The 27,687-nt window shown below is 39.0% G+C and overlaps 1 protein-coding gene across 6 annotated transcripts in view; it reads left to right on the top strand.

Moving 5' to 3' along the window:
- LOC109537671 overlaps positions 1 to 27,687 on the top strand; it is a 61,561-nt gene that overhangs the window by 15,272 nt on the left and 18,602 nt on the right. For 4 of the 6 annotated variants that reach the window (XM_019904505.2, XM_019904504.2, XM_048669610.1 and 1 more), the window contains 12 exons: positions 4,695 to 4,817; positions 4,891 to 5,158; positions 9,252 to 9,485; positions 9,542 to 9,716; positions 12,072 to 12,298; positions 12,834 to 13,048; positions 18,261 to 18,391; positions 18,468 to 18,549; positions 19,403 to 19,625; positions 23,631 to 23,767; positions 23,880 to 24,020; positions 26,048 to 26,197. In XM_019904505.2, coding sequence (XP_019760064.2) covers positions 4,695 to 4,817; positions 4,891 to 5,158; positions 9,252 to 9,485; positions 9,542 to 9,716; positions 12,072 to 12,298; positions 12,834 to 13,048; positions 18,261 to 18,391; positions 18,468 to 18,549; positions 19,403 to 19,625; positions 23,631 to 23,767; positions 23,880 to 24,020; positions 26,048 to 26,197 — 2,106 coding nt within the window. Of the gene's footprint in view, positions 1 to 4,694; positions 4,818 to 4,873; positions 5,159 to 9,251; positions 9,486 to 9,541; positions 9,717 to 12,071; positions 12,299 to 12,833; positions 13,049 to 18,260; positions 18,392 to 18,467; positions 18,550 to 19,402; positions 19,626 to 23,630; positions 23,768 to 23,879; positions 24,021 to 26,047; positions 26,198 to 27,687 lie in introns of those variants that run through there. The other 2 variants (XM_048669612.1, XM_048669611.1) reach the window with 2 other exon arrangements.

The following is a 27,687-nucleotide window of genomic DNA, read 5'->3' as shown; positions in this document are numbered from 1 at the left end:
GACAGGACCAAGAATAACCGCAGAAGAAGCGATTCTTCATCTTCATCAGCCTGCATGAATCCACTCTTGGAGATAGGCCTATTCCATTTTTTTCTATGTTGATCTGTTTTGTGCTGGGAGCATCCAGTTCTTTCCCGCTTGTTTCTGTATGTCGTCTCGCCATGTGAGCATGGGTCTGCCTCTGCTCTTCTTTGTTCTCCGTGGTCTCCACTGCATAATGGTCTTCGTCCATTTCTCATAATTTCACGCAACGTGTCCTGCCCAACGCCACTTGTTTTTTTTTTAGTTTGTTCTATGACGTCACTCAGTTTATTTCTTGCCCTGATATCTTCGTTTCTTTGTCTATTTATTAAGCTAATTCCCAGCATCGCACGCTCTATCGCACGTTGACAAACCCGTAGTTTTTGTGCTTGTTTCTTTGTCATTGAGACTGTCTCAAGCCAGTACAATATAACGGGCAGTACGCATGTATCGTATATTTTCCGTTTCAGACTAATTGGTAGCTTCGGTTCTCTGTGGATATACCAATGCGACTTTTCCAAACGCTGTCCAATCCAAACTGATTCTCCTCCTTATCTCGGCTGTCTGGTTGTCTTTGCCTAGCCTGATGCTGTGTCCCAGATATATGTATTCTTCCACTAACTGAAGTGTTTGGTTAGCGATATTGACATTAATGTTGGTGTTGTTTGAGCTCATGATCTCCGTTTTCTGGAGGTTCATTTCTAGTTCTACCTTCTGACACTCTTTCTTTAGGTCGCATACCATGGTGCTAAGTTTGTCCTGGTCGGTGCTCATAATCACAATGTTGTCGACGAGTCGGAGATTACTTCAAAAATCTTCCGTCTATGTTGACTCTGTTTTGTTGCCATGTCAAGTTCTTATACATATCTTCTAATACCAGGGTAAATAATTTTAGAGAAATTGAATCGCCGTATCTTGGTATTTGGTATTTGAACATATTTATTTTCAAACAAGGATTAGACCTTCTTATTGCTACTTAATCTACGGGTACTTATATACTAACATCAGTGGATTTAGTGACATCAAAGACTTAATCTATCTTAACCTAATCCTAATCCTAACTTAACCTAAACTGCCTCTCTTGCTTCGTCTATTTTTACATATATTGTAGCACTCCTTTATATATCTTTAATGAGGTAGGTCTACCTTGAGTCAATCCTCGCATTATCCATTGGCTCCAGCACAGTCTAGGTTTGCACCGAGTCAAAAGCTTTTTTGTAGTCGACAAATGCCAGGTGTAATGGGATTTTATATACGGTACACTTCTCAATAAGGGTACGTACCCTTTGAATGTGATCCTTTGTACTATAGCCGCTTTGGAACCCGGCCTGTTCTACTGACTGATAGAAATAGAAATAGATAGGATGGTTATGATTTTGTTAAGAAGCTTATACAAAACGGAGAAAAAACTGATCGGTCGATAGTTTCTTAATTTACTACTAATACATTTAATTTTGTATATGAGCGACCTTCCCTTTGTTCTTTTTGATCAGGTGACTTTCATATTCATGTGGTCTTCAATGGCTTCTTGTATGATCTTTGTGTTATGTTATTTTTAATCGCTTCCTTTGTTGTCCTCGTTTGTCTAGTTCTCGGTATCCTATTGAGTCTCTGTCCATTTTTCTGCGTTCTGCTAGGAGTGCGTTTCTGTCCTGGCTGAGTTTCGTATTAGTTGTTGCTGCCATGGAATATACCTTTTTCGCTGCTACTTGTATGCAGCTAGTGATTTTTCCCGATAATTCATTTAGGCTATGTTGACCTATCGGCCTTAAAGTTGGTTCTTGGCTTATTTTTGGGAAAGGCGACAGTGCATGACAGAAATTAAAAACTTAAAATTTTGATCCAYTATCATAATTTTTCTATATACCTTCGTCYATTCAATCATCATCATGTCATTATATCAGCACATGCACGTTCACTCCTCAACGTAGGCCTCTTYCATATGTCTCCTCGCTTGTCTGTCCTGAGATGTCTGTTTCCAATTCTTTCCGGCTTGGCGTTGGATATCGTCACGCCATCTTGCCTGCGGTCGTTCCATGCTCCTCTTAGATTATCTAGGTCTCCATTACATGACATTTTTCGTGCATTTTCTATCATCTCTCGCAACGTGCCCCAACCATCGCCATTTGTTTCTAGCATTATGCTCCACTACATCCTTGACTCCTGCTCTCTGGGGCTCACGTTCAGCATCCGTCTTTCCATTGCTCAATTGTGGCAGTCTCGAGTCCGTATATGGTGACTGGAAGTAAAACGTTACGCTTGAGTTTAATCGATATTTTCGATTCCTTTAGTATATGCCCCAACTTGCACAATGCAGTCCAGGACAGTCCGCTTCTTTTGATCGCATCAGTTTGATCTTCTGCCCCGAGCATGATCGTGTATCCAAGATATACGTAGCTCTCAACAACCTCGAGAACGTAACTGTAACAGTCACAGCGATATGACTTTGGGTCAAGATTTTCGGTTTGTCCAGGTTTATTTCTAAGCTTACAGCCATAGATGCCTAATGCAACTCTCGAATCCATTTCCATTTCAGCCGTTCTCTATCCATTGGATAGAGGCTTCGCTCATTTTTGATCACGTATTCCTGTTGCCACTTTAGAGAGCTAATTCTTTCTATGACTTCTGTTACTTGCGTTTTTTCTCTTATCCATTTGTTGGTTTTGTGGTCCTTTAGTGTTACACCTAGTAATCTTTGTTCTATGGCTTTTTGATGCACTCTTAGATTGTTAGTGGGTTTCTTTGTCAAGATTCAAGTCTCAGATCCATATGTCACCAATGGGAGGATATACTCGTTAAATATTTTTGTTTTTAATGCCATTGTCTATATATTGTAACGGAAATGGTCTTGGGTACTCACTTTTGGAATGGGGGGATCGAAATTCATGGTATTTCAGTAAATGGAATCCCCATTTGCGCCCCATTTACTGTCAAATATGACACTGACAAGCGGGAAATTTCGCACCAGGGCTGGAGATTTCGAGAACCGTCTGGGTTATCTGGAGGAAACTATATAAGCGGCGACGAAAACCACAGGGAGTCAGTGAAGTGACAGAAGCGACCGAGCTCAGAAGAGGTTAAACCCCGCGAGTCGGAAGTCCGACTCGCGGGACTATTGTTTGTGAAGTTGACGTTAATTTAGAAGTTAGTTTGTTCCTGTTCCGTATTTAAAGTGATATCGAGTTGAATAAAAGTTGAAAACTGAAGAAATAGTTTGATACCCAGCCATCCACGGTACAATATGTATCTTCGAATTAAGGATGTATGTCAGTCCTACGTATGCGGCCCATCCCAGTCTGATTCGTCTGTTGACCTCGATTTTTTTGTTTTGTTTGCCAAGTGTGATTGTTTGACTAAGGTATGATCACATATAGAAATGTTTTTCGGGCTTTGAAGCCGTGGACCATGGTAATTGCGTTTCCAATCTGGATCAAGGGCCGTTACTTCTTCTTTCCTATTGAAATTGTTGTCATCTCTGAAGATCTCAATATCCCCTCTGGTTTGTATCGGGTAATACCGATGAGATTGGTGCAAAATGTTCACTTCATCGAAACGTATTTGGTTGGTTGGTTTAAAACACTCGTTTCCGAAATATTTAAGCGTTTCAAGATATAAAAAACCAACGCTGTATATATGAGACAAGTACATAGTCCATTTTATTTTTAAATTAAGCTGTAGGGGCAGTAAAAGTACTCATACAGAGCATTTTCTCGTTGTTCAGAAAATCAATCGTAGTTTGTCCTCTTACACTTATCAGTGATTTCTCTTCCCAGGACCGAAACTTCCTGGTGGAAGGCTTGGTGGGTCTAGGGCTGTTCTCTGCCCAATCTTTGCATTAAACTCACCCATTATAATTGTAAACCTAGCTTTTTCCGCATTCTTGGCAGATGCAAGATCCTCGTATGATTGTTCCCCGTATTGATCTGGTGATACACTTGTTGGCGCGTACGCCTGGATTACTTGCATCYTGTATCTGTCATTCAGAGCAAACAATATGTATATAAGTCGATCCGATACAGCGACTGTTTTGCATACGAGATGTTTTATGCTGSTATGAACTAATATTGCCACTCCGACAATTTGATGCTTCATTTCGGTATTTCTTTGAAACAACTGCGGCCGGATTTGAATATACCTTGATTGATTGATACCCAATAGCCTCCATTTGATGTTTTCTAGTTTGTCGTGTAGAGACACTCGAGTTGATCTTCGAGTCTCATGGTTTGCATGTTATAAGTTGCAATTAAGAGCGTCTGTCCACTGGGGTTTTCCGTGCTCTGATTCCTTTCTGGAAAGCCAAATTCCACAGCCTCCCCCAGTATCCTTGAGGCAGACCGACGAATCAGTGCGCAATTCTGAGATAGATGCATTTCTACTCGCCTGGGGTAATTTATTTTTAGAACGTTGACTATTCATGGTTTTGTTTGGAAGGATTTGGCATTTTAAAATGCTGCGCTTGCCGAGCGTTTTATTCAGCCGCCCGTTCTGGGTACAGACGCTGTGTCTGACCCAGAGAGGGCGGTTGCAGCCACTGCAAGATACCCTCCCCTAGTTTAGCCTGCAGGTTAATACAGTTGACTTCTATTCTATATATCTATTAATTCCTGTTTAATGGCAACGCATATCATATTCCATTTTCACGTTTAATGTTTTCTGAATGTGTGTTTTTTTAGTTTGGGCGTTTCCGGAAGGACAGTGCTTCATCCTCAAATAACAGACATGTTGCTCCTGAAGCACCATCTAATATTCCCGAAGGAGTGCCGGAGGAAACAAAAACATCAAAGTTTTTCAAACAAGTAAGCTTTGCAGTACGATTAATTATATTTGGAATTCACTAATTGTACTCACTCAGTTTGTTTTATCTATTAGTTAAACCGATTTCGGAAAAGTCCAGTTCAAGATGAGAAAATACCCGATGCCAGCCAACCAGAGGTGCCACAAATTAAATCGAACCCAAAGAAACCGATGTTTCAAAAAATTGATTTTAAGAAATTGAAGCCGAAAATTAATCTGCACATACCTCAGATACCCGACACTGCCTCTATTCGGATTCCACACATTAGCTTGCCCGGTGCACGAAAAACTACCGAAACCCGAACGGTGGAAAGTCGACAGTTTTCTACGGAATCAAACGCAGGTACCCAATATATTGCTTATTCTACTGCGATATTGAATGTATTAAAATTGGTAGTTACGGTAAGCAAGCAAGAAAACCTTGAAATCTACAGGGCTTAGTCTTCTTGCGTTCGCCTTCTGCCTTCTGAAGCTAACAATTTACTAATAGGGAGGTCAGTTTGAACATTTATAGCTTATGTGTCTATTAAAAAATTCATTAGTGGCATATTCCGTACATTCCTCTCGTTTACTGTTGTATCAGATATTTGTACTTTACTTATACCTATACTTTCCATATACTTTCCGTAAGATCAGAAATACCCGTAAATTTTATTTGCAAGGGGGACATTTTAAATTAATATCATTAGCCTCCTTGCTTCAACACCCTAGAACGGGTAGATGTCACTCTTAGAATCTTGGCAATGGGCAGCGGGGCCAAGTGGAACTTCGTTTTAAAGAGCGTAGAATTCTTTTTACATTAGTTATTACTTTGTTGCTTTTTGTTCAGAGATTTCCTAATAATCGGGTTTCCAATTTGTAGAAACAATTAAACTTGCATTCAGATACTGGTTTCCAGATTAGTGTTTACACAAAAACAATTGTGTTTGGTCTCCGTGTAATACATGATTAGAAGCGAATAGGTTACACTGTTAAAATCGTTGAATAACAAGCAGACAACCTATTGTTGAGACGCTCGATTTCCAGCCATTATTCGTTCTGAGATATCTTTTCCTACTCGTTTGTTATTCGTGATTACCGCTCCCAGGTACTGAAATTCCTTAACCACCTCGAAGTTGTATTCAGTCAAGGTTATATTCTATCCAATTCGGGGCCTTGGATTCTTTGTAGCTACCATGTATTTGGTTTTTCCTTCGTGCACTCGCCGGCTCAGATTAGCTGCTTGTTCCTCCAGTGATGACAAAACCGCTCGTATATCTCTTGTTGAATGATCCACTACCACCACCACTACCACTATGTCGTAAGCAAAGGCCAACAATAGTTTTTAGCTTTGTTGAGCAGAACTTTCTGTTAGCTCCGACTTTATTTTCTTCTTTTTCCTCATTCTTGATTTTAGGCAAATCGCCTGTTCAATTATCGTTAACTTGCGTGACGCTGTCGCTTCATCGTTTCCTGGGGCTGCCCAACGTCTCTTTGTTCCATTGGGGACTTGTCGCTAGCGATTCTCACAAGTATGCGGTGGTCCATCCTGATTATGCGCTTATGTTTGTTCACATACACGTGAGACTTTAAAAAAACTCCAAAAAAAATCCAAAGGCGTTAAATCGCACGATCTAGGCGGCCAATGCCGATCACCGAGAAATAACACGATCAGAAAATGACTCGTGCAGTAATTCAACAGTTTCTCTGGCTGTTGGAAACATGCTGTTGAGATCCATATTTTGCAATTTTGGCAGAAAAAGTTAGTCAACATTTCACTATAACGAAGGCCACTCACGGTCAATGCTTGACCAACTGCATTTTCGAAGAAAATGGCCCGATGATGCCTCCAGCCACACACCAAACAGTGACCATTTTTGGATGCATCTGTTTCTGAACGATCATTCGTGGATTTTCGGAACTCCAAATACGATAATTTTGTCGATTAACGAAGCATTCAACATGAAAATGGGACTCGTCACTAAAGAGGATTTCGTTGGAAAGTCACCGTCTAATTGTCGTTATTCAAAAAGTCAATTCGTTGCTATTGAGCCAATTCAACTTTGTACTCATGAAGCTTCAAATATTTTGTTAAAATTCGATGCACAGTGGTTGTGGAAACACCAATTTCTTGAGCTCTATACCGAATTGATGTGGTTGGGGTTTCGTTTCAACATTTGCACGTACTGCAGCGATATTTTGTCCAGCGACCAGGGCGAATGCGTGTTTCTGTTTTCACTTCAACAGACTAAATTTGCTGAAAATTCTTCATTAATTTTCTCACAGTGGCGTCAGTTGGAACATTCCGATGGGTCATTATTGTACGCCTTTTGCGAACTGTGACTGCAAAACTTCCATAACTTTGATAACAATTTTTCACATTGAAAATTTGTTGTTGTGTATTGAACCGTTCCAGTTACTTAACATCCTGCTGTCTACTAACGAACGGCCTTTTTTTAATGTCAAATTATGACACTACAAATGGCGCGTAATTCAAAACTGCCGTTCTTATTGGAACACCGTTTATAATGACGCATTTGTTCCACTCTTTGGGCCTCAATTCGTAGATATATTCTTTGGTGCAGAACGTTTTCTACGTATTTTTAGCAGTTATCCATATTTGCATAGCGCTTTGTGCTTTTTGAGAGACTTTATGACATTCTTAACTTCTTGGGGTGGTGCTGTTGGTCCTCTCACAACTGCTAAATGGTAGGTAATGTTTTCTTCCTCTGTCTCACTCTCATTAGTTGGTAACTCCTGAAAGTACTGCTTTCATTTTACGTCAAATTCCATTACTGTCATTATTAGCTTGCCTGTTTAATTTCTCATGGCTTTTGTTTCTCGAAAATTTCCATCTTTTTTCCTCGCTTTACGTCCCTTTTCAGTGCTTGATTCATATCGCGATTTCTGCCTATTTCCCGTATTTGATGTGTCAAGTGGTTTTTCTTTTTAGCTCCAAGTAATCACCGTATCTCTGCTCCTGTTCTGTAAAATTCTTCCTTATTCTCACCTGTAGGGTTTGTTAACATTTTTAGGAGTTGTTTAGTTTTTATCTCTAGCGCTTCCTTGCATTATCTGTCAAACCACTTTCCGTTTGGGCGTTTCTTCCTTTTTCCAATGGTTCCTGCCGCTTCTTCTTCTATGATTGTTGTTATTTGCTGTCATGTCTCCTCCAGCTCTATCTTGTCCTCGTGTCTTAGACAGCATTAATTTGTTACTAATGACTACTTGATAGTCAACTTTCTTATTCGGTTCTCGAAAAGCTTCTGTCCCATCCTGGCTTTCGTTCTTTATCCATCGTTTTCTGTATTGCTATTCGTATTCTCAACTTGGTTTTAACCAGGAAATAATCAGTATCGCTGTCTGCTCCTCTCATACGCCGTGCATTAATGATGCTACGAGAGTGTCGTGTATCTATAAGAACATGGTCTATTTGGTTACGAGTTGATCGATCGTTTGAAACTCATATGACTTTACAAATGTTCTTTCTTTCAAATTGTGTGGATCCGACAATCATATTATTAGCGATGGCAAACTTTGTTAGCCGGTGTCCATTATCGTTTGTTGTATCGTGTAAGGTGTCTTCTTACTACTTCTCTCAGGTATTCTCCCTTTCTTAACTTAGCATTAAAATCTCCCAACTCTGCTTTATACTGTTATACTCTTGGTCTAGTACTTCATAGAATTCCTTCTTACTGTCCTCGTCAGCATTTTCTGTCTGGCTATGTATGGAGAGTAACGTGAGATTGAACCATTTACCTTTCAGTCTGATGAAGCAAATTTTTTCACTGGCTGGTCTGAAATTCACCACTGCTGCTCTTAGCCTCTTCGCTATGACAAATCCACCTCCATTCTCCTGTCGGTCCTGACTTCCTGACCAGAATACTGGATCGTTTTCCATCTCCATATTCCCCGTTCCTGACCATCTGTTTTCTTGTATGGCAGGTATATATATTTTTCAAGTTTTTAATTGCCTTTGTTGCTATTTCAGCTCTGTGCCAACGTAAGACATTCGGTGTTATTATAGGAATATCTTTATTCCGTTGCTAAAGTGGTTTATACCTATTATATTTCCGGTTTCGAGGCAACATTTTCTGTTTTGTAACAGTACCTGTTTTCCACGTATCGATCGCTGGTGCTATGCTGCACAAGACATCTTATCTTGCGCCTCACCACTCCTTCTAAACCCCATTTTTGTAGTCATAGAGAAAGAACTGATTTACACATCAGTGGCTGCTTAAGATCACAAATGTATCCAACGCCCTAAAAACCTCGAAAGAAACTGTAATGTTATGTATGATATTTTGGGATTGATTTATCCCCCCCTACGCGGGGGAGATGGCAACCACCTCAAAGAGTTAAAAATAAACTATTCCCCTTTACACTAAGGTTTACGTCTCTGAGAACAGTTTTGTTCTGTTTATAACAAGACATATCATTCATTCATTTCCATTTAGATGAATCAGAGCAAGAACCGAAACGATACAGGTTTGATCTGACCTTTGGAGGGACTTTTCCACGATTCGCAAAGAAAAAGAAGAGCGCGACTGATACTGAAGTAATTTTTGCAACAACACCTAGAGCTAAGAAGAACGAAAAGAAGAAAATAACCTTTGACAAAATTCGCATTCCAATACATTCTCAAAGTTCTACGGGCACTGATGAAACTCTGGATTTGCGTGACGAAAATGGTGCTCGATTTCTCAGCCCACTTTAAACGATTGTTGTCTATTTTTCGAAATTTTAGAATCTGAATCTGGACGCATGGAAGAGGAGAAAGTGCAAGAAATGTCGACTGACACGGAAAACTTGTTGAACAGATGGAAGCACGGCAGTTTTCGGGAACGACCACATGAAGTTGATACCGAGGAACGAATCATTGGGGAACTAGTCGAGCAACGTTTTGGCGTAACTGGACAAGGGTAAAGTAATTTTTGTATTTTAACTGTTTACAATGATCGTTAACACAGTTTCCATCGTCTGCAAGATCAATTGTAGATAGCTGTAAAAAACGAATGTAACATTTTATAATTTTTTTGTTAGCCAAAAAAAGTAATAATATCAACAGTGAGAGCAAAGTAAAACAATTTATTTCATGTGAACCAAATATCAAATTTCAACAATTTTGGCATTAACGTTTAAACAATTTATTATAGGCTCACTGTTAAACAGGTTGGGGCGAGCATATAAATGTCCGGCCGCTGGTTTCTCGACTGAAAAAGGGCRAACATATCTGAATCTCTAATGCGACTGCTGTGCTTGATTTTTGAMAAATCTTMTKATTTGGACACTATTAACTTGTCGGTTGATGGTTTCTTGGCGTGTTTAATGTCGAAGTTGTGCGAAACCCTTCGGGCACRACACTGGTTTRGACGCAAACACACTCACAACTTGTRRAKKRATYRGTTTTYRGCSMAAAATCAGTGTCGGGCCCGAAATGCTCAGGACACAACAAACGCATTAGAGTGTTTAATGTCGAAGTTGTGCTTAAACCTTTGGGCACAACACTGGTGTGGACTCGAACACACTCTCAACTTGTGGAGGAATTGGTTCTTAGCCCAAAATCAGTGTCAGGGCTCGRGACATMAAACGCATTAGAGAGTGTTTAATGTAGACGTTGTGCAGAATCCTTCGGGCAAAACACTGGTTTGGACCCAAAAACACTATCAACTTGTCCCTTGATCACTTTTTGGCGCAAAATCAGTATCGTGGCCAAAATACTCGGCACAACAAACAAGTTGTTATTAAAGAAAGAGTGTTCCTGCGTTCCAACCAGTGTCGTGCCCGCAGGGATCGGCACAACTTCGACATTAAACACACTCTAATGCGTTTCTTGTGCCGATCAATTTCGGCACGGCATCGATTTTGCGGCAAACACTAATTAATGAACAAGTTGAGATGGTTTTACATCCAAGGCAGTGTCGCACCTGAAGTTATTGTTATAACTTCGGCATTAAACGCTCTCCAATGCGTTTGTTCTGCCGACCCCTTTGCACACGACCCTAATTTTGCACCAAAAACGGATCAGTCTGAAGTTGAGAGTTTTGCGTCCAAACCAGTGTCGTGCCAGAACGATTCGGCATAACCCCGACATCAAACACTAATTCCTTTGTTGCGCCGAGTTCTTCGGGAACGACAGAGATTTTGCATCAAGAAATCATCAATCGACAAGTTGATAGTTCGTTGCGTCGAAATCAGTGGCGGGCCCGAAGAGTTTGGCACAACTTTGACATTAAACACTCTCTAATTTGTGTGTGTTGTTTCGAGCCCTTTGAGCCCGACACTGATTTTGTGCAAAAAAATGAACAAGCTACAATTTGATAGTGTTTTGAGTCCAAACCAGTGTCGGGTCCGAAGGGTTTGGCGCAACTTCGACATAAATACGCTCTAATGCGTTTGTTGTGTCAATAATTTCGCACACGACCCTGAGTTAGCGCCAAACACTAATTGAACGACAAGATGAGAGTGTTTTGCCGTTCATACCAGTGTCGTGTCCGATTAAACACTTTCCAATGCATTTGTTGTGCCGCCAATTTTCGCCAAGACACGAATTGTACGCTCAAAACTAATCATTGGAAAAGTTGATAGTGTTTTTGCGTCCAAACCAGTGTCGTGCCCGAAGGGATTCGCACAACTTCGACATTGAACACGCCAAGAACGTTTCGAGCGCGGCACTGATTTCTCGCCAAAATCGATCAATGAACAAGTTGAGCGTGTTTTTGCGCCCAAGCCAGTGTCGTCCCGGAAGGAATTATGCCCAGCTCGACATTGAACATTCTAATTAGTTTGTGGTGCCGAGCTTTTCGGACACGACACTCACTGAGTTTGCCCCAAAAACTGATCAATGGATAAGTTGAAATTGTTTTTGCGTCCAAGCCGGTGTCGCGCCCGAAGGGGTTGGCACAACTTCGGTATTAAACACTCTCCGATCCGACAATGCTAAAGGGTTGAACTTACCCATTTCATCTACTTAATAACCTATACTTTTATTTTTCGCTTTTTGTTGTGGATGATTTCCAAAAATTAACGAGTGTCCAAAATTACGCAAAAAAGGTTTGCTTGCCACATCTCTCTAAAATGAGCCGTTCTCCAGAAAACCTACTTTTAAAATTGTGTTGCAACCCTGCATATATTTGACGATAAAAAAGTTAACATTCAATATTCTTCGAGTAAGACTTGGCAATCTCTTCCAAAAAGTACTCGATTTTTGAATCACTTTGTGTATACTGCCACGCATTTATATGAGTTGAAATAGGTTTAACGTAGAACATTTTCAGGTTCAGATCTGAAAACTTAGACAATCGACTACGGGAAAATGACGAAAACCTCAGGTATGTCGACAATGATTCAGACGATAATAAAGAGGAAGAATTCGTATTGGAAAATCGACGAAATAATCAATTGGTAACAGACCTTGATAATTTGGAGGAAGAGCAGTTAGGCGGATCCAAAGACGGGTATTGGAGTGAAGGAAGCGAGAGTTTAGGACAAAAAGGTCTACTAGGTGAGTTTAAATATAAAAATTGTTAATAGAGCTTGAAAAGTCTTGTTTTCTACAATCTGCATTTAAAGTTAAAGTTTTGGCAGTATCCTGGTGCTTCAAGTTTAATTTGAGAACGTTAAATGAATTTGTTTTGCCAATTTTCATTTGCGACCTTTGTATTCCTTAACCAATTAAAACGTAAACGTACCAAAAAAGACTTAGTAAGGTGAAATTCAGAACACAAACACTTTTGATGACCTTACATATGTTCATTAGGTTTTAACCATCCCGACTACTTAAAAGTGTACTTTGTAGACCATCTCCACGTTTTAATTTTCACTGATTCATTTTGTAGCTTTGCTGTCTCGTCTTTGTTTTCGATATTCTATCTGATTTCTGCGACGTTTAATGAAATTGGTGACAATGTAGGGTTTGATGCCCCTAGAAGTTTAAGCACATGCCGATCAGCCCGTCAACTCAACATGTTTTCATATTATTATTGCATTAATACCAGCTTTATTCGAATAAACGCCTTCATTTTCAGTTTTTTTTTCAGGAAAACTGGATATTGATTCTGACGAGTTTTTCGTGGTGCACGAAATCCGCGAAGGATTTCAAACTCCTGCCAATGCTTTAGCTCAAATGAACGAATACGATCCAATCGGATCAAATCAATGCTTGCAGCAAATGCCTGGAAAGGAACGTCGCAAGCCTCCAATGAAAAAGCCGAAACGAAACAAAACTCCACATGTGTCTCGAGAAGAAATACACGTATGTTATATTTATATTTCCCGATTATTTATATTTTTACATAGTGCGAGAAAACTTACCAATTAAGTCTTATTTTGATTCCAATCATGTGCTGAAATTTCTACATAGTAGCTCATAGCTGTTGCATATAGCAATATCCCAAGAACATTCGCAGTACTACAGAACAGAGACCCCATCGAGGATGTAAATTAATCCGATGCCTTTTAAATGCGAAACCTAATTTCACATGCGGCGCAGTTACACGTTAACTCATCAGCGCACAGAGCGACAACTCTAAAGCGCAACTCAACACAGTGTTACCCATGCCTAGTACCAATTGGCTGAACAAATGTTTTGTTCGATTCGGAATGAAAATATTGTATTTTTGAAAGACAATAACTTAGAATATCTTTGTTGGTATAAAAATTAACGACGATCGACTAAGTTGCAAAGCGTCAAAACTCCAAAATGGTTGAAAATGTTCGATCAGTCTTAGATCTTTTGCCAAAGGCCTGTCCCAAAAAGTAAAAAACTAGCCTGTCTTGAAAGCTGTTGTTCAGCACTTAAGTTTCACATTTCATGACAAATAAAGAGGATCCGAAAAAATTACTCGAGTAAAAAGTGATTCTTTGATGTTCCGTAAATATGTAAAAATATCTTATCAGCGTGTTCTTCTAGTAATTTTAGAGGGAGAGAGTTTAAGGTCTCATTGTTGATATATCTAATTTCCAAAATGGCGGAAAATATTAGTTTTTGTTGTTTTGAAAATATTAGTTTCTTTAAACCGGGCAAGCATATAAACTTCAATTTAGGTATACATTATAAGCTAATTGAGTACCATTTTATGTGAGTGTGTGTTTTGTGGTTCAGTTGTTGCAAACCGAAGAGATATTTTTCATTTAGAAAATATTGAGACCAGCAATTGCCTTATCAATTTTGGGTTTCAGAAGGAACTGCTTTTGCTTTTTAACGTTATGCTTATTATCGTTACCGCTACTCGTACATAAATAAAGGAACACGTTATCCTCTAATATTGTAAACGGTTATTTATTTACTAATGCGCATGCTCAGAATAACGGATAACGTAAAACGTGTAGCAATTAAGGGGCCTAAAAACTCCCTATTAGTTAATTACAAACAACCAAAATTATTTTTCGATATTGTGTATTTTGGTTCAGATTACAATTAGTAAGTTTTAATAAATTTTACTTAAATAATAGCATAGTATCAATATGCGCAACCATGTAAACAAGCACAATTAATTAACAATTCTAATTTTAACTTAGCAGCGGTTCAAATTGGCCAACTTGACATTTTTTGCATAATTGCGGTCTTTTAATGAAATTAAAATTTACAGACCGTGCAGTTTGCACTAAAGTTCTTATTTCGTTGGAAATATTAAGTACTATAGAAATATTAAGTACTATTTCCTGACGTTCTTCGATTGGATTCAATTCTGTTGAATATACCCTATTGTTTAAATGTCCCCAGAAGTAAAAATCAAGTATATTTAGATCGGGAGATCTAGGAGGCCAATTTATATGAGCTTCTTTACCTTTATTACATTACATTACATTATATTCCTCGATGGGTTTTGGAAATTAAAATTTGTCGGGCGTTTTACATTGGCATCTTCTTCATGGAAAATTAATTTAAAATCACGTAGTTGTAAATAATAGTCAATTAATTTGGGGAACTATGAAAAAAAAACCGAAAATGTGATATTTTCCTATGTATTTCGGAAGCCGATATGTACACCACAATTGCAGTAAACTCTGTCTGTAAACTTCTGATGCTGATAGAGAATCCAGCTAGTAATTGGCCGATGTGAGAATATGTTGCGTTGTACGAATAGGAAAAAAGACGGTTCGGATATTGTCTTTTTCCAGAACCCCTTCTATCTTTTCAGCAGTATGGATGTATGGACAAACCCACCCAGTTTGTTCGTCCGTAGTGTCTTCAGGACTACTGCCACTGTTTTTTGAGCACATTGTTCCGTTGACATCGAGTCTGCTGGTTTCATTAAAACAGAGAGGCCTTTCATGGTGTTTCAGCGTCCCACCATCACGGAATTTCCAAAACCTTATCCAATGGTTTCCAAATCCGCAATGCGCAGAATTTTTTTTTGGTGATGTTTGGATAATGCTCTGTTACGCACACCCAGAGCTGGTGATCTGTCACTCTGAGCTGTGCGGAACTCCAGCTTAGCTGTTTAGCCTTAAAACCCTTTCCTCACCGCCGAGGTGGTGTTCGGCCTTGCACCGCGGTCATTTCTGTTCTATTGTGCCCTCGTATTTTACTCCCTCATTATTCTTCTGTATTCAATAAATTCCAGAAGAATTTTGAGGCAGATACGCATGACCTGGTCTGGTAGAACTTCATGCCCTCCCAGGAGTGTTCGTCTACCCGTTGCATATGACTTGCACTTGCACTAAAGAGGTGTGTTTTACAGGGGGCGTGTCCTTTTAAAATGCCCACTACCTCCTTATTTTTTGCCTTCTGAGATCTGGCAGTTCATTTTTACGCACCGGTTGTGGAGGTCTCACCAACTGCCTTGCGGTAAGGAGTCGCGGTGTCTCCTCCCAGTACTTTCAATATTGTTCCAAGATCCACTGCCCAACTCCCCTGCCTTAGCAAGTTTCGCAGTAATCTTGTTTCCTTCGCTCCTGTTTGTCACAGTTGCCCAAGTGAGTTTTACTCTGTTTAACCTCCCAGCCAGGGTCGTCAGTTTTTTTACACAATCTAGCACACATTGTGACCTGATTGTCTACGATTTAAGTGCCTTTATTGTGGCTTCATCTCCGGTTATGATGGTAATGTTCTTACGGGTGTATGCTCTTTCTCTCATCTTCCGAAGGATGGCAGTCTTGATTGTACCCAGGTTTAAGGTAATCCTTTCCCCAGTTCTTCCGCTTTCGACTATACCAGCGCCTGTGCCCGACGCTGTTTTTGTGCCTTCGGTATACCATACGGAGTAGTAGTGATAGCTGATGGAGTCGCTCCACCATCTCGAACCTCATTTAGAAAATATGTTCTGAAAGGAGCCGAAATGCTTAGAGTTCATTCGATCAGCTTGCCTGATTTCGATCATGCAAAGGTCAGCCTCTGAACTTTGTTCAGAGACTGTCGATATGTACTGATTTTGATTTTATGCCACCATATTACGGCGGCATATGTGATTATGGGTTTCACAAAGGTGACGTACGTCTAGTACGCCATCTTCGGTAAGATTTTCCATGTTTTCGCAAAAGTGTATTTGCAGGTCCATAAAGCCCTGATTGCTTTGTTTGGTTTCTGTTCCTCAGGTTCTTTAAACAGCAATTTTTTCTCCACGGATACCCCAAGATATTTAACAGTGTCGGACATATGTATTACGTTTTCATATATAGAAATTAGTCTAAGGGCTCTAAGATTTATTTTCCTTGTGAAAGCCATAATAGATGTTTTAGATGTGCTAATTTTCAGCCCTTCCGTGTTACACCATTGTTCGGTGATGTTTAGCGCCTGTTGCATCAGTGATGACACAATGTCTCCAAACTTTTCCTGCACAACAATGGCGATATCATCCGCATATCCATTTGGATTTATTCACATATTTAAGGATGCACTCCACGATTTTTCACCGCTTTGGCTATTGACTTAAAAGAGGTTTTGTCAAAGGTTTCCTCTATGTCCAGACAAGCCGCCAGATCAATTTCTTTGCGCTCTAACGAGATTTCTGCCCTCTGCACGTGGATAGCAGATTCGCAGGATTTTGCCGTTTGGTAGGCATATTGGTTGTGGTGCAGATGATTTGTGGTAAGAACCTCTTCCCTGATACGCATGTCGATCAGCTTTTCCAGTGTTTTAAGTATTCTCAAAAATTTTTTGTTACTGTTATGTACCACAGTGTTCGCCTTCACTCGGATAGATATAACAGGGGCACCATCTAGCGGCGCCCCGCATCAATTAATTTATATAAAATTAAAATATAATAATCGAGTTGTCAAATGAGAAAACAGATCCCATCTTAGCTTCGGAAACGGTCACAGAACATCCCCCTTGAAAAAGAATTGAAACTGACATTATAGCTTTTGAACATGATACAATGAATACAAGGTAGAATCATGATGCAAAAAATGTTCATTGTATCATGGCTTTTGAAGATACGTTTAGCGCGGGGATATTCTAAGTAAGAGAGATGTTAGGATTATCGGGCGAAAGGATTTGGCCTAGGCGTACGTAGCCCGCCCTGGTTTTCGCCATTCTCCATTTCATTGGTATGTATGCCAGAGACAGGCTGGTCCGGAGCATCTTGCACAAAAGGGGCACCAGTAAATCGGCTCCCTGCTGTAGCAGAACGGGCATCAAGCCATCTGTTCGCGGTGATTTAAATAGCCTGAAAGAACTTATGGCCCATTTGACTTTGGACTGGGTTACCATGCTTGTAGTAAGAGTCCAATGTTCTTTCGGTGTCCGCTGTCGCGCCCTGAAACCATCGGTACCTCCTGTTCTTCGACTGTTACCAGTATTATATCCAGGAAAGTGAGTCTTAAGCATAAGCTCTAGGATCTCCTTTTCTATTGATGTATGTCCCCCCTCTGATTTTATCAGGGAGCCCACTTTTTGCTGTGGTTCTTTTGAAAGTGTCTTATAGAGTCTAGCGTAGTCGATATCTTTGCATTCTTTCCTCCTTTTTGCTTTTATTATGGCGTTGCCATACGTCGTCAGGGACGTTTTCACTTCGTAGGATAATTTTACTTGCGATTTTCTGGTTACTGGTAGCTACGAAAAGGTAGTCGGTGATCGTTGTCCACTTCCATAGTATACTGGAATCCCGGATTTTTTGGTTCACTAACTTCGGATGTCTGAGGAAGTATGATCTGGGTCTGGCTCCAAACTACGAAGGTGTCATCAATGTAGCAAAACCAGCACTTTGGTGCTTTGGCCCAGTGCGTTATTTTCAAATATTTGCCTACATTAGTTGACCATCCGTCTGTTCGTAGAATTTGTTGTTCCACTGAAAGTATCTCCTTAGTGGATAAGCAGAGATCAAACAGTTGTACTATCCCTGACAAGCGATTCCCACCCGCCACGGTTACAAAGCCAGGAAAAAGAAGATAGATTTCCAACTGCAAGAAGTCAGTACAACTGCCCAAAAAGATAAACTACTTTAGGATACGAACCCTTACAAGACGTTCTGCCTAAACATTAGATATGTTAGTTGCATACAAACATGATTCGTCATTTCTAGGGAGACGAAGAGTCCATAGATGAAACCATTTTACCACCTCGTCCTAAACGACGAAGCGCCAAAGGGAGAAATAAAGCAGAAAAGGCGGAAGTGGTGCCGTACCAGGAAACTATACCACTGCAGGGCAGAAGGTGACTACTTTCAATATAATAATTTCCTGTCTCTTTATAGACAACTTCTTTAACTGACACTATTTAACACATGCAGGTTGGACTTCCCGAGAGAAAGTTTGGGCATTTTAGGGGACGATGAAGAAGATAATGAAGATTTTAAAAGCAGATCATTCGAGGTAAAACATTATATTATTAAAAAATATTTTCTACTTGATCCCCTGGTGGAAAACATGTAGTTTAGTCATTGTTTTCGACTGCGAAAGAATCACATTTACCCCTTGCAATTACTTGCGAATGACCATTCACTTTTTCTCCCGTTATTCAACTGACATGTCTTCATCCTGTATGGAAAGTAGTAACTTTCGCCACGCACGCTTCTGACAGTTTTCTTTTTTCCGCCGAGAATCAAGAAAAATAATATACGGTATGCGAGACGAAAGTCCATGGCCAGCCATGGCCATAAGTTGCGGCCCGAGGCTAAGCCGAGGGACTTTCATCTCTTAGACCGTATGAAAATTAGCTTTTCTTTTTCTATGGAAATGAACCATTTTCTGTATGGAGGTATGTATAAACACACTTCCAAGTACAGTTTACTTATATGTAACTGTTGTTATCGTTAATAACTTAACGATTTTAACTGTTCGTTGCACACACAAGCAAAGCTTAATATCATGTAGGGCTATATTTTACTAAAAACTATTCCCCTAGTAGCAGAAGCTATTTAGTAAGATTTAAAATATTTGTTTATAACCACTGTTTTACAGGCTTATAAAAAAAGATTGACCATGTTAGTATTATGTTCGGTAATTGGAATACCCCACACGGAATCATCAACCGTACAGAACTGCTTTATTAACTCAACACTAAAAACTAGTCACTGGTTACATCAAAAACTGCCATTCATCGCTGCCCGCGAGCCTAACCTAACCTGTCTATATTTCTGTGTGTCTCCAACCCATTGCGATGGATACATAACATATAACAGTTAGGAATACTAATTTCCTTTTTCGATTGAATATATTTTTAAAGGTTCAAGAAAATCGTGGCAGCAATAATAGAACGCCTGACGTGCCAGCACGGAAGCACAAAAGTTTGAGAAGTTTAAATCAGTCGGAAACGGAATCACTGTTGGAGACTGATGGCAGCATCTTAGAGTATCACGCAAATGCGGGGCCGCCAAGGAGACCGAGTAGGAGGAGCGACAGCATATTGGCCGATACAGCATTCTTGACCGAAACCCATCAAAATAACAGTAATTATCTATAAACCAATAACGTCCAATACTTGCTTACTAATCACAACCATATTTTTCAACTTTTTTGCTTGAAAGCAGCATTGACTTAATCATAGGAACGTGGAGCAATATAAGGCTCTATATATACTACAGTTAATTGAAAAAAAAGTATGACTGAATAAAGAAGAATAATTTTCCTTCTCAGTTTTTCAAAAATTCATAACCTTAATAGATAGAGTTGTGATATAGGAATCGTTTCAGTGAAACAGATGAACTCAAGAAGTTTTTCTTTTTCATCTTTTATCGTTTATCTTATCTCATCAGTGGTTTTCCAGAGTAGCTATTTGAATAAAACAGTGCCCATTAAACTTATGGTTGGATAAAAGTCCGAAAAACTGTTTCCAGCCTAAAAATAAATTGGGGTTTTTCACATATGAACTATAATAAATAAGTTGCTGGCTCAGTCTTCATTGCTGCTACTATTACAAAAATATCTATATTTTAACGCAATATCTAAAATAACATATTTACTGCTGAAAGACACAAAGACAGAAGATCGTGGATCATCGATAAATATTCTTAGTATTGATAACCCATAAAATAAATGCGACCAAATAATGCTGCTCTATTCTGCTACGTTCCAAATTCCACCAAGAAGACTCTGCACCTGGCATTGTCCACAACACTCGGATGATTCCTTGGTAAGAAACCAAATGGACTATATGTTGATCAACCAAAGGACCAGAAATAGATTGCATGGAGTTAGAACCGATCCTGGGACCGATATCGGGTCTGATCACCCATTTAAGCGACTTAAAAAAACCTATAGTACAGATGAAAGTCAAATAAAAAATAAACGATGCAATCACTGAAATCATGCCCGTGAACCAGCAGCCGGAAAACCTAGAAGATACCTGGAACAACTTCAAGAATTATATCGTAATGATCACAGACAAGAAAATTATCCCATCAAGTAACAAGAAGAAGTGGAGCAAATATTGTCGTTTATGGATAAACTAAGACCATTTAAAAATAAATACGAGATCGAATATCACAGAAGCGAAAACAAAATTCGTAAAGATCCAGCCATTAAACAGGGGTTACCGGATAGATGCACAGAAGTTGAAGAACTGGAACAGAAGCATGACCACTTCAACACATAAATTACTAAAACAAGTTACAGGTCGTATAGAATCTTGTAACCTGAGCAATATTGTGGAGGACAAAACCATCATCGTTGAAAATCATGAAAATCATCACCCCAAGAAATTTCTCCATCATTGGAAAACCGATACTCAACAACTTTACGCAGAGAATAACCAGCGAACCTTTGCAGACGACTAGTCATCAGAAGTAGTCCTAAAAGCAATTAACTCTTCTTGAAGTTACACATACAAGGATTTACAACAGATGTCAAAGATACATTGGTGCCACAGGGTTTGGATTCAGACAAGGCTTCGGCGCACGTAACGCACTCTTTTACTTAACAGTAATAGAAGGCGTTTGACTGTCTCGAACGCCTTCTACGAAGCAATGTAGAATGATAGATCAGAACGACTTGAGATTCATTAAGAACATTTGCATAAATCAAACAACATCGGTGAATGTGGGGAATGAAACTACACAGAACTTCCCAGTAGAGAAAGGTATAATACAGGGTTGTGTTTTGTCCCCCTTCTATTCAATCTAGACCCTGATAAATCTTTGAAAGTAAAAAACACTCTTTGAAAATTCGATGCAGTCATAACAACATGGATAAGGAAATTCCCGTAGATTTGACTCAGAAAGTGAAATTTGAATATTTTTGGTGCAAGATTATGCCAAAATATCATGTTTTCTGTCCCGTTTTTGCTAATTTGTCTTCCGAGAAATGCGCAAAAGCGGGACGAAAAACATGAAATTATAGGATTCAAGATTCATTATTCAAGATGAAAGATAACTAAATGGCCTTATTAGAAAGTGAATCATTGCCATCAAAATGTTGGTAGCTTTCTCAACAAAGTCTTGATTTCAAGAAGTTTTAGTTTTGCGTGTTTTTTGAGTTGCAAAACCGACTCAAACATGACCCTGATTCGAAGTTTCTCACGAACCATTTGAGCCACAGAATTTGTTGTGGCATCGTTGGATAAAGAATTAAAAATGTTGCCATAACAACATGGATGAGGAAACTTGAGTAGTTTTGATCCTGAAAGCGCAATTTGAATATCAGACACAGGTGCAGGTTTATATACAAAAGCCACGTTTTTCCCGATTTTTCTCATTTCTCGGAAGTAAATGGAGCACTAACGCTCATTTTTACATCATTCGAAAGAGAACTATATAGCCCTTTTTGGAAAGTGGTCTATCTATAGGGAAATGGTTGCAGTTTTCTTTAAAAAATCTTGATTTTTTGTTAAAAAAGTAAAAAGTTTAAGATTTGCGTGTTATATTCGTGAGCTGCAAAATCGACTCGAAAATTTTTTTGAAGTTTATCAAGAAACATTTGAGCCACATAATTCGTTTTGGCATCGTTGGATAGAGAATTGAAAACTAGATTTACTCATGACAACATGAATGAGAAAATTTTAATAGCTTTGACCTAGAAAGGGAAATTTGAATATCATCTATTGAGCAACGGTGGATCCAGCTTTCAAGTCAGGTTGCGGGTTATAAAGTAGAAATTCAGTCTTTTGTTGTCAACGAAATTAGAAAAATTTTCGTTAGTCGACCTACATCCAGCACGAGGGGGTCATGAACATAGTGACCCCCACCTGGTACCGCCCTTATAAATGAATAAGACGTATGAAGAACGACAATGATGCGCGAACGAACATCAGCATTTAGAGGATCTGAAAAAACATTTTTATTTCCATAATTGCTTAAACGCCAGTTGAGTGCAGGAGGTTAAAACGAGTTGTACCCAACGTATTTTGTTCAAACATCATTGATTTATAAACGCAGGCATTTTTTTATGAATGTTATTAGTAGCGTTTTCGAGACAAAAATAATGTATACATGAACATATTAATAAATAAATCTAATATTAGATTGTGATGGGTCAATTTGCCGCTGCATTTATGCAACAACATCGCGTATCTACTTGTCTGCATTTGTTTCATTTACAAGAAACCCCACCATATTTAAAAGTTTTCGTATTCTACAATACTAGAGTTTGAATGGTGCAGATGGTCAATCCCAGAGCATTTGGCTTGATCAAGCGGTTTGGTTTCCGTAGAAACGCACCCGCAGCTCGACTCTGATAGGTTCAATCGGCCGGCGCCTTTGAGTTATGTTGGAGTGAAAGCGGCCATTGACTGTCTGCACCACAGGGAATTATTTAATTGACTAATTTAATTTTTACATTAGTCAAGTTCAAGGATGAAGAAATTTGAAATAAAGTTTAGTAGTTTCGTGCTGCGTAATTTTTTTTGGCATTAGTGCTTTAATCTGTTGGTTGCCATCAATTTCAAATTCCATGAACATCCTAAAGTAGTTTGGCACTGAGTTCGTTTAGATGGAATGCATAGTTTGCATTGCACAAATTTTCAAGTCCTAATTGCACACTTGCCAAGGAAACCATAGCCATAAATATAGCAACTGTTCAGAACACGCGTTCTTCCATTTCCTCAACCGCTGATGCCGCTTCAATCTACCTGAGCGACTAACTGAATATTAAAATATCAACTTGGTAGCATGAAATATACGATTCTAAACATATTCTCGAGTGTTGAAAATCCTTCTTTAAGCGCCATGTTTGGCGACTAATTATTATTGATTGATGAGAATGAAACGGCAATGAAATTGTCCTTCGTTGCCGATTTAAACCATGCACCAATATCTTAAATTCTGTATGCCATTAACTTATGAAGCGGAGCAATTAATAAAATTAGAAAAAGTTAATCGCTGTGATTCTTTATGTTTTGCAACGTATGACTTAGTCACCAGCTGCTTCAAATACTGAAAATAATACCTACTAATGCATCCGACATACTAAAGCAACAAAAGAATGAAAAACTCGATTTAACAAACATTCATCTGAAATAGGTAATCGGGAATGTATTGAAGAGCCTTGCATTCAGGATATACGCGACTACATGGGTTACGCCATAGTAGATAAGTCGAAGCAACGAGATCCTCCATTGCCGCCCCCAAGGACTCTGCCACGGCGACCAAAGCGTGAAGTAAGCACATCATCATTTACATTTATTTAGCAATGTTGCATTCAAAAGTGCTCATTTTTATAATTAAAAATTTTAAATTTATTGGCTAATGATCTTCGAATGATTATTGCAGTTGAGTTCACCACATAAATTTGCCACATTGCCAGGAACTCAATCGCAAGTACCTCCAGTACGGCCCTTGAGGAACTACAGCACAGTGGGGAATGCTAGGAGCTCACCGAAGTATTCCCCGTTTGAAAATAAGGAAAATGAGGTATGTTTGTTTTATGTACTTTGCTAAACATGTTTGTTAGGGAGCAGCAGAAACCTAAAGTGTGGTTTAGAAAATAATTACAAACGACTGAACGAAACATTACCACATCTTGGCCAACTACTTTCATCATCGTCAATAAAAGCATATTGTTTCGTAAATACTCATGGTCACAAGAAGAATTACAAGTAACCGGCGGAGACAGCTGAATATGTCATTTAAGCGAATGTGCTTTTTACTTGGTATCACTCAATAAAGAGGCAGATAATCATTTGCTTTGAGGTTTTGTTAAACATTGGACACATGGACTCCTTGTATATGTTGCACTAGTTACATTGTGAAAGGTCAATGTATTTAAATAGTATTCGTTGCAAGCACAAACGAATAGGAAAGAACGTAAATGCTGTTCTCAAATCACTTACTCTTCTATCAGGCGATAGTTAAATTTCTCAAGCTCTCAAGTTGAAAAGACTCAATTATCGGGATTTCCGAAGTAAATTGGATCTAAATATTAGTGCCCATACTGGCAAAGAACTAACGATTTTTTCAACTAAACAACTTACTCCTGATCTATCTATCAATCTAAGCAGCATTTCAAACGTCGGTGAGTCTTGACTGATTGTACAACTTGTTTTGATGTTGCTTGATGATGGGTTTTCTGCAAGATTTCTTGCAGATGTCGTCTATGGTCATCGCAACTTCGTCAACACTCAATTCCCAATCTACCTTGTCTGTCTGTGTTTTTAGGTCGTTTGAAAACTGCGTCCAGTAAGTTGTAAAAATTGATTTTGTTCCGTTTGGTGGCCGTGTGTTTTGTGTCTATTTCGGATGTTACATATTTGTGCGCCGAGAGTTTTTTGCATATGTTATGGAGGCTGTAATTTACTCTTGGTCCCTTTTTGTAATCTAGAAAACAGGTAAATGAGTATCACAAACTCTTGTTGTTGGTCGTTAGACTACCCGTTAATTTGACCAAACAGTCATTTAAGTATTAAATCATTCCAGACAACAAAGATTCTTACTTAAAGTAGGGAAAATTGATATGACAGCCAGAAATAAGTTGCACAGGCTTTTCTAAAGAAACTCGATAGGAACACAAACAACAGGAAACAAGTCAATAACATTTAACCTGGCCAGATTTACTGAACAGTTACTACTGAAGACAAAGTAAACCAGGAAATTTCTGCCCGAAGTTTTACCAATAACACGGAAATAAATTAAACATAATGGAATATAGAAATACTGTAAAAGAACGCAGCGCTGTCATAAAAAGCTTGGAATAAATGAAAGACCGCAGTCGCAGACAATTTGCCTATCGAACAGAAAAAAAACTGGGTATTGCACCCATAGTCACAAAATTTCCATCTCTTGATATCATTCAAAATTGGGGCTCTTCTCAACGTGGCTATACCTACAGAGACCTCGTAGCTGAAATTATGCGAGGGACTGGTACTCAGTAGACGCATAGAAAAAATCGTAAAACGCAAACTTATCGCACAGGTGCTTCAGGCCGAGAAAATCACACGCTACACGGACCTGAGATCTTACTAAACATATTGTTAGGGTTAATTTTCGCAAAAGAATACACTCGATACAAAATTAAGCAATTTAATAAACCCCTTGCACGATCTCCACCCAATCGATCCGTGATTGATCACTAATTATCCAATCATTCCTGAACAACGCCCAGCCATTGCCCGGAAGTACCGCTGCGCCATCGATGTCCCAGCTGTGAAGTAGCCACGGTGTTGCCACTCCCGTTCTGATCCCGCCTTCCAGTGTTGCTGGTCCTCCAATTTCCAAGGTTGCTTACAATATTCTCGAGGTATCCGCCGCATATTATCAACAATTAAGACCTACCTATAGCCTGTCTGCAAAAGCATTCAATCTCACATGTGAATTGTGACGCTACTGAACATTTCATTCCATTCAAAATTGAACGTCTACCTTGTGCCCATTCTGCGCCTCCTTTATAGTAATGTTATTTTCCTTTAAATTACAAAGTATTTTTAATTAATTTTATATTTCAGATTGATATAGCCCAGTACATGGAGATTGGCAGTGAAGAAGGACCCCGTGATTTGGTTTCCGGTGAAATCGTTCAGAAAATGAAGCGTAGGCCCCTACCGGCTCCACCTAGGCCACCGCGAAAACCAAAGCCCGATAGACGATCCCTTTATGTAAGTATTTGTTCTATAATGCAACAGTTTACATAAAGAATTAACTAAAGAATTTTAACGTGTTAAATTCCTGTAGGCTAGAATATTTAAATTCAAATTTTGGCCATAAATATAATATAAAAAATATATCGGCAGAAAGACCGATTAGGTCGATAGCCTTTTTCCGTAGGAAATAAAGATTATTTATATATATATATATATAAAGGATGTCCCAATAAGAACACGGGCAGCAAGTTTACAAAAGAATACACGTAAATTTTACGTATTTTTGGTCTTAGTGATTAAAGAGTGAACGTAGCTTTTATGTATACTTGGCAATAAGGTGTGTAATTTTTTCGGGTTTCTTTTTATATTTCTACATACACGTATTTTTGGTACATTATGAATACAAAAATCGACGTAAGCTCAAAAAGGCCATTAGGTGACAAGGATTTGGAAAACGTTCTCGCAGCCAGTGATTTTGGTGATATTATCGTAACATATGACAATGCTCTCCAAGAAACAGATGCTGATTATGATAGCGATGGTAGCATAGCTTATAAAAATTATCTTCCATGCCAAATTGATATAATGAGGAACTAGGAAATGTGTGGAATGGGATTGGATGTGGAAAAATTGAAAACTCCTTCCACAAAAATTAGCGACAAGAAAGCAAAATTATCGAAAGATGCAAATCCATCTATATCAGAACTTTACTCAGGAGACATAGGATTCACACTCGGAAGAGGCAAATTTTCATCAAGAGCGTCTTGATACATTTTTGTTCGATAAAGATGGTTACAAGTGGTTTACTCGTCCGCCCAGACTGGAGAAAGGCAAAAGACCAGCAACAAACGTCGTTTACATTAGACCAGGTCCAGTTGGCAGAGCTAAGAACTGTTCTGAACCACTAGATACATTGTCTTTATTTTTTGAATATGACGTTCTGTCTGAAATGCTGGTTCATACAAATGAAAAAATAATCGTTTTGCAACAAAAATATACAACACAAAATGCTTCTACTTCTTCAATTTGGGAACTGAAAGCTGTACTTGGACTTTTAATCCTATCTGCCGCCTTGAAGGACAATCATCTCCCAGCTGAATTCATATTCAATGAATCGTACTCAGGTTCCAGATATCGTGCGACTATGAGCAAAACAAGGTTTATCTTTTTCCTAAATGCTCTAAGATTTGACGCCATTCAACCAGACCCGAAAAGAGAGCAGCATCTAAGTTCGCACCTGTGTCAGATATATGTTGTTCATCAAAAGTTGCTCAACCAAATATAAACCCCGTGCATATTTATATTATATTTACTTCACAAAATAAAGCTTATAAATCCCGAAATACCCCATATACGTAAAATTCACGTATGGTGTGGTAAAAAAGCCCGTTTAATAGTATACAGCAGGAGGTTAAGTAAAATGGAGCGGTTCAATACGCAACAACGATTTCTCATTTCAAAAAATTATTATCAAAGTGGTGAAAGTTTCGCAGCCTCAGTTTGCA

The sequence above is a fragment of the Dendroctonus ponderosae genome, unplaced genomic scaffold, assembly GCF_020466585.1.
Source record: "Dendroctonus ponderosae isolate FM_Combo_2020 unplaced genomic scaffold, Dpon_F_20191213v2 Dpon_F_20191213_9, whole genome shotgun sequence".
In the NCBI taxonomy this organism is placed as follows: Eukaryota; Metazoa; Arthropoda; class Insecta; order Coleoptera; family Curculionidae; genus Dendroctonus; species Dendroctonus ponderosae.
The sequence above is the reverse complement of the archived record's forward strand: the minus strand, read 5'-3'. Positions and strand labels throughout refer to the sequence as shown.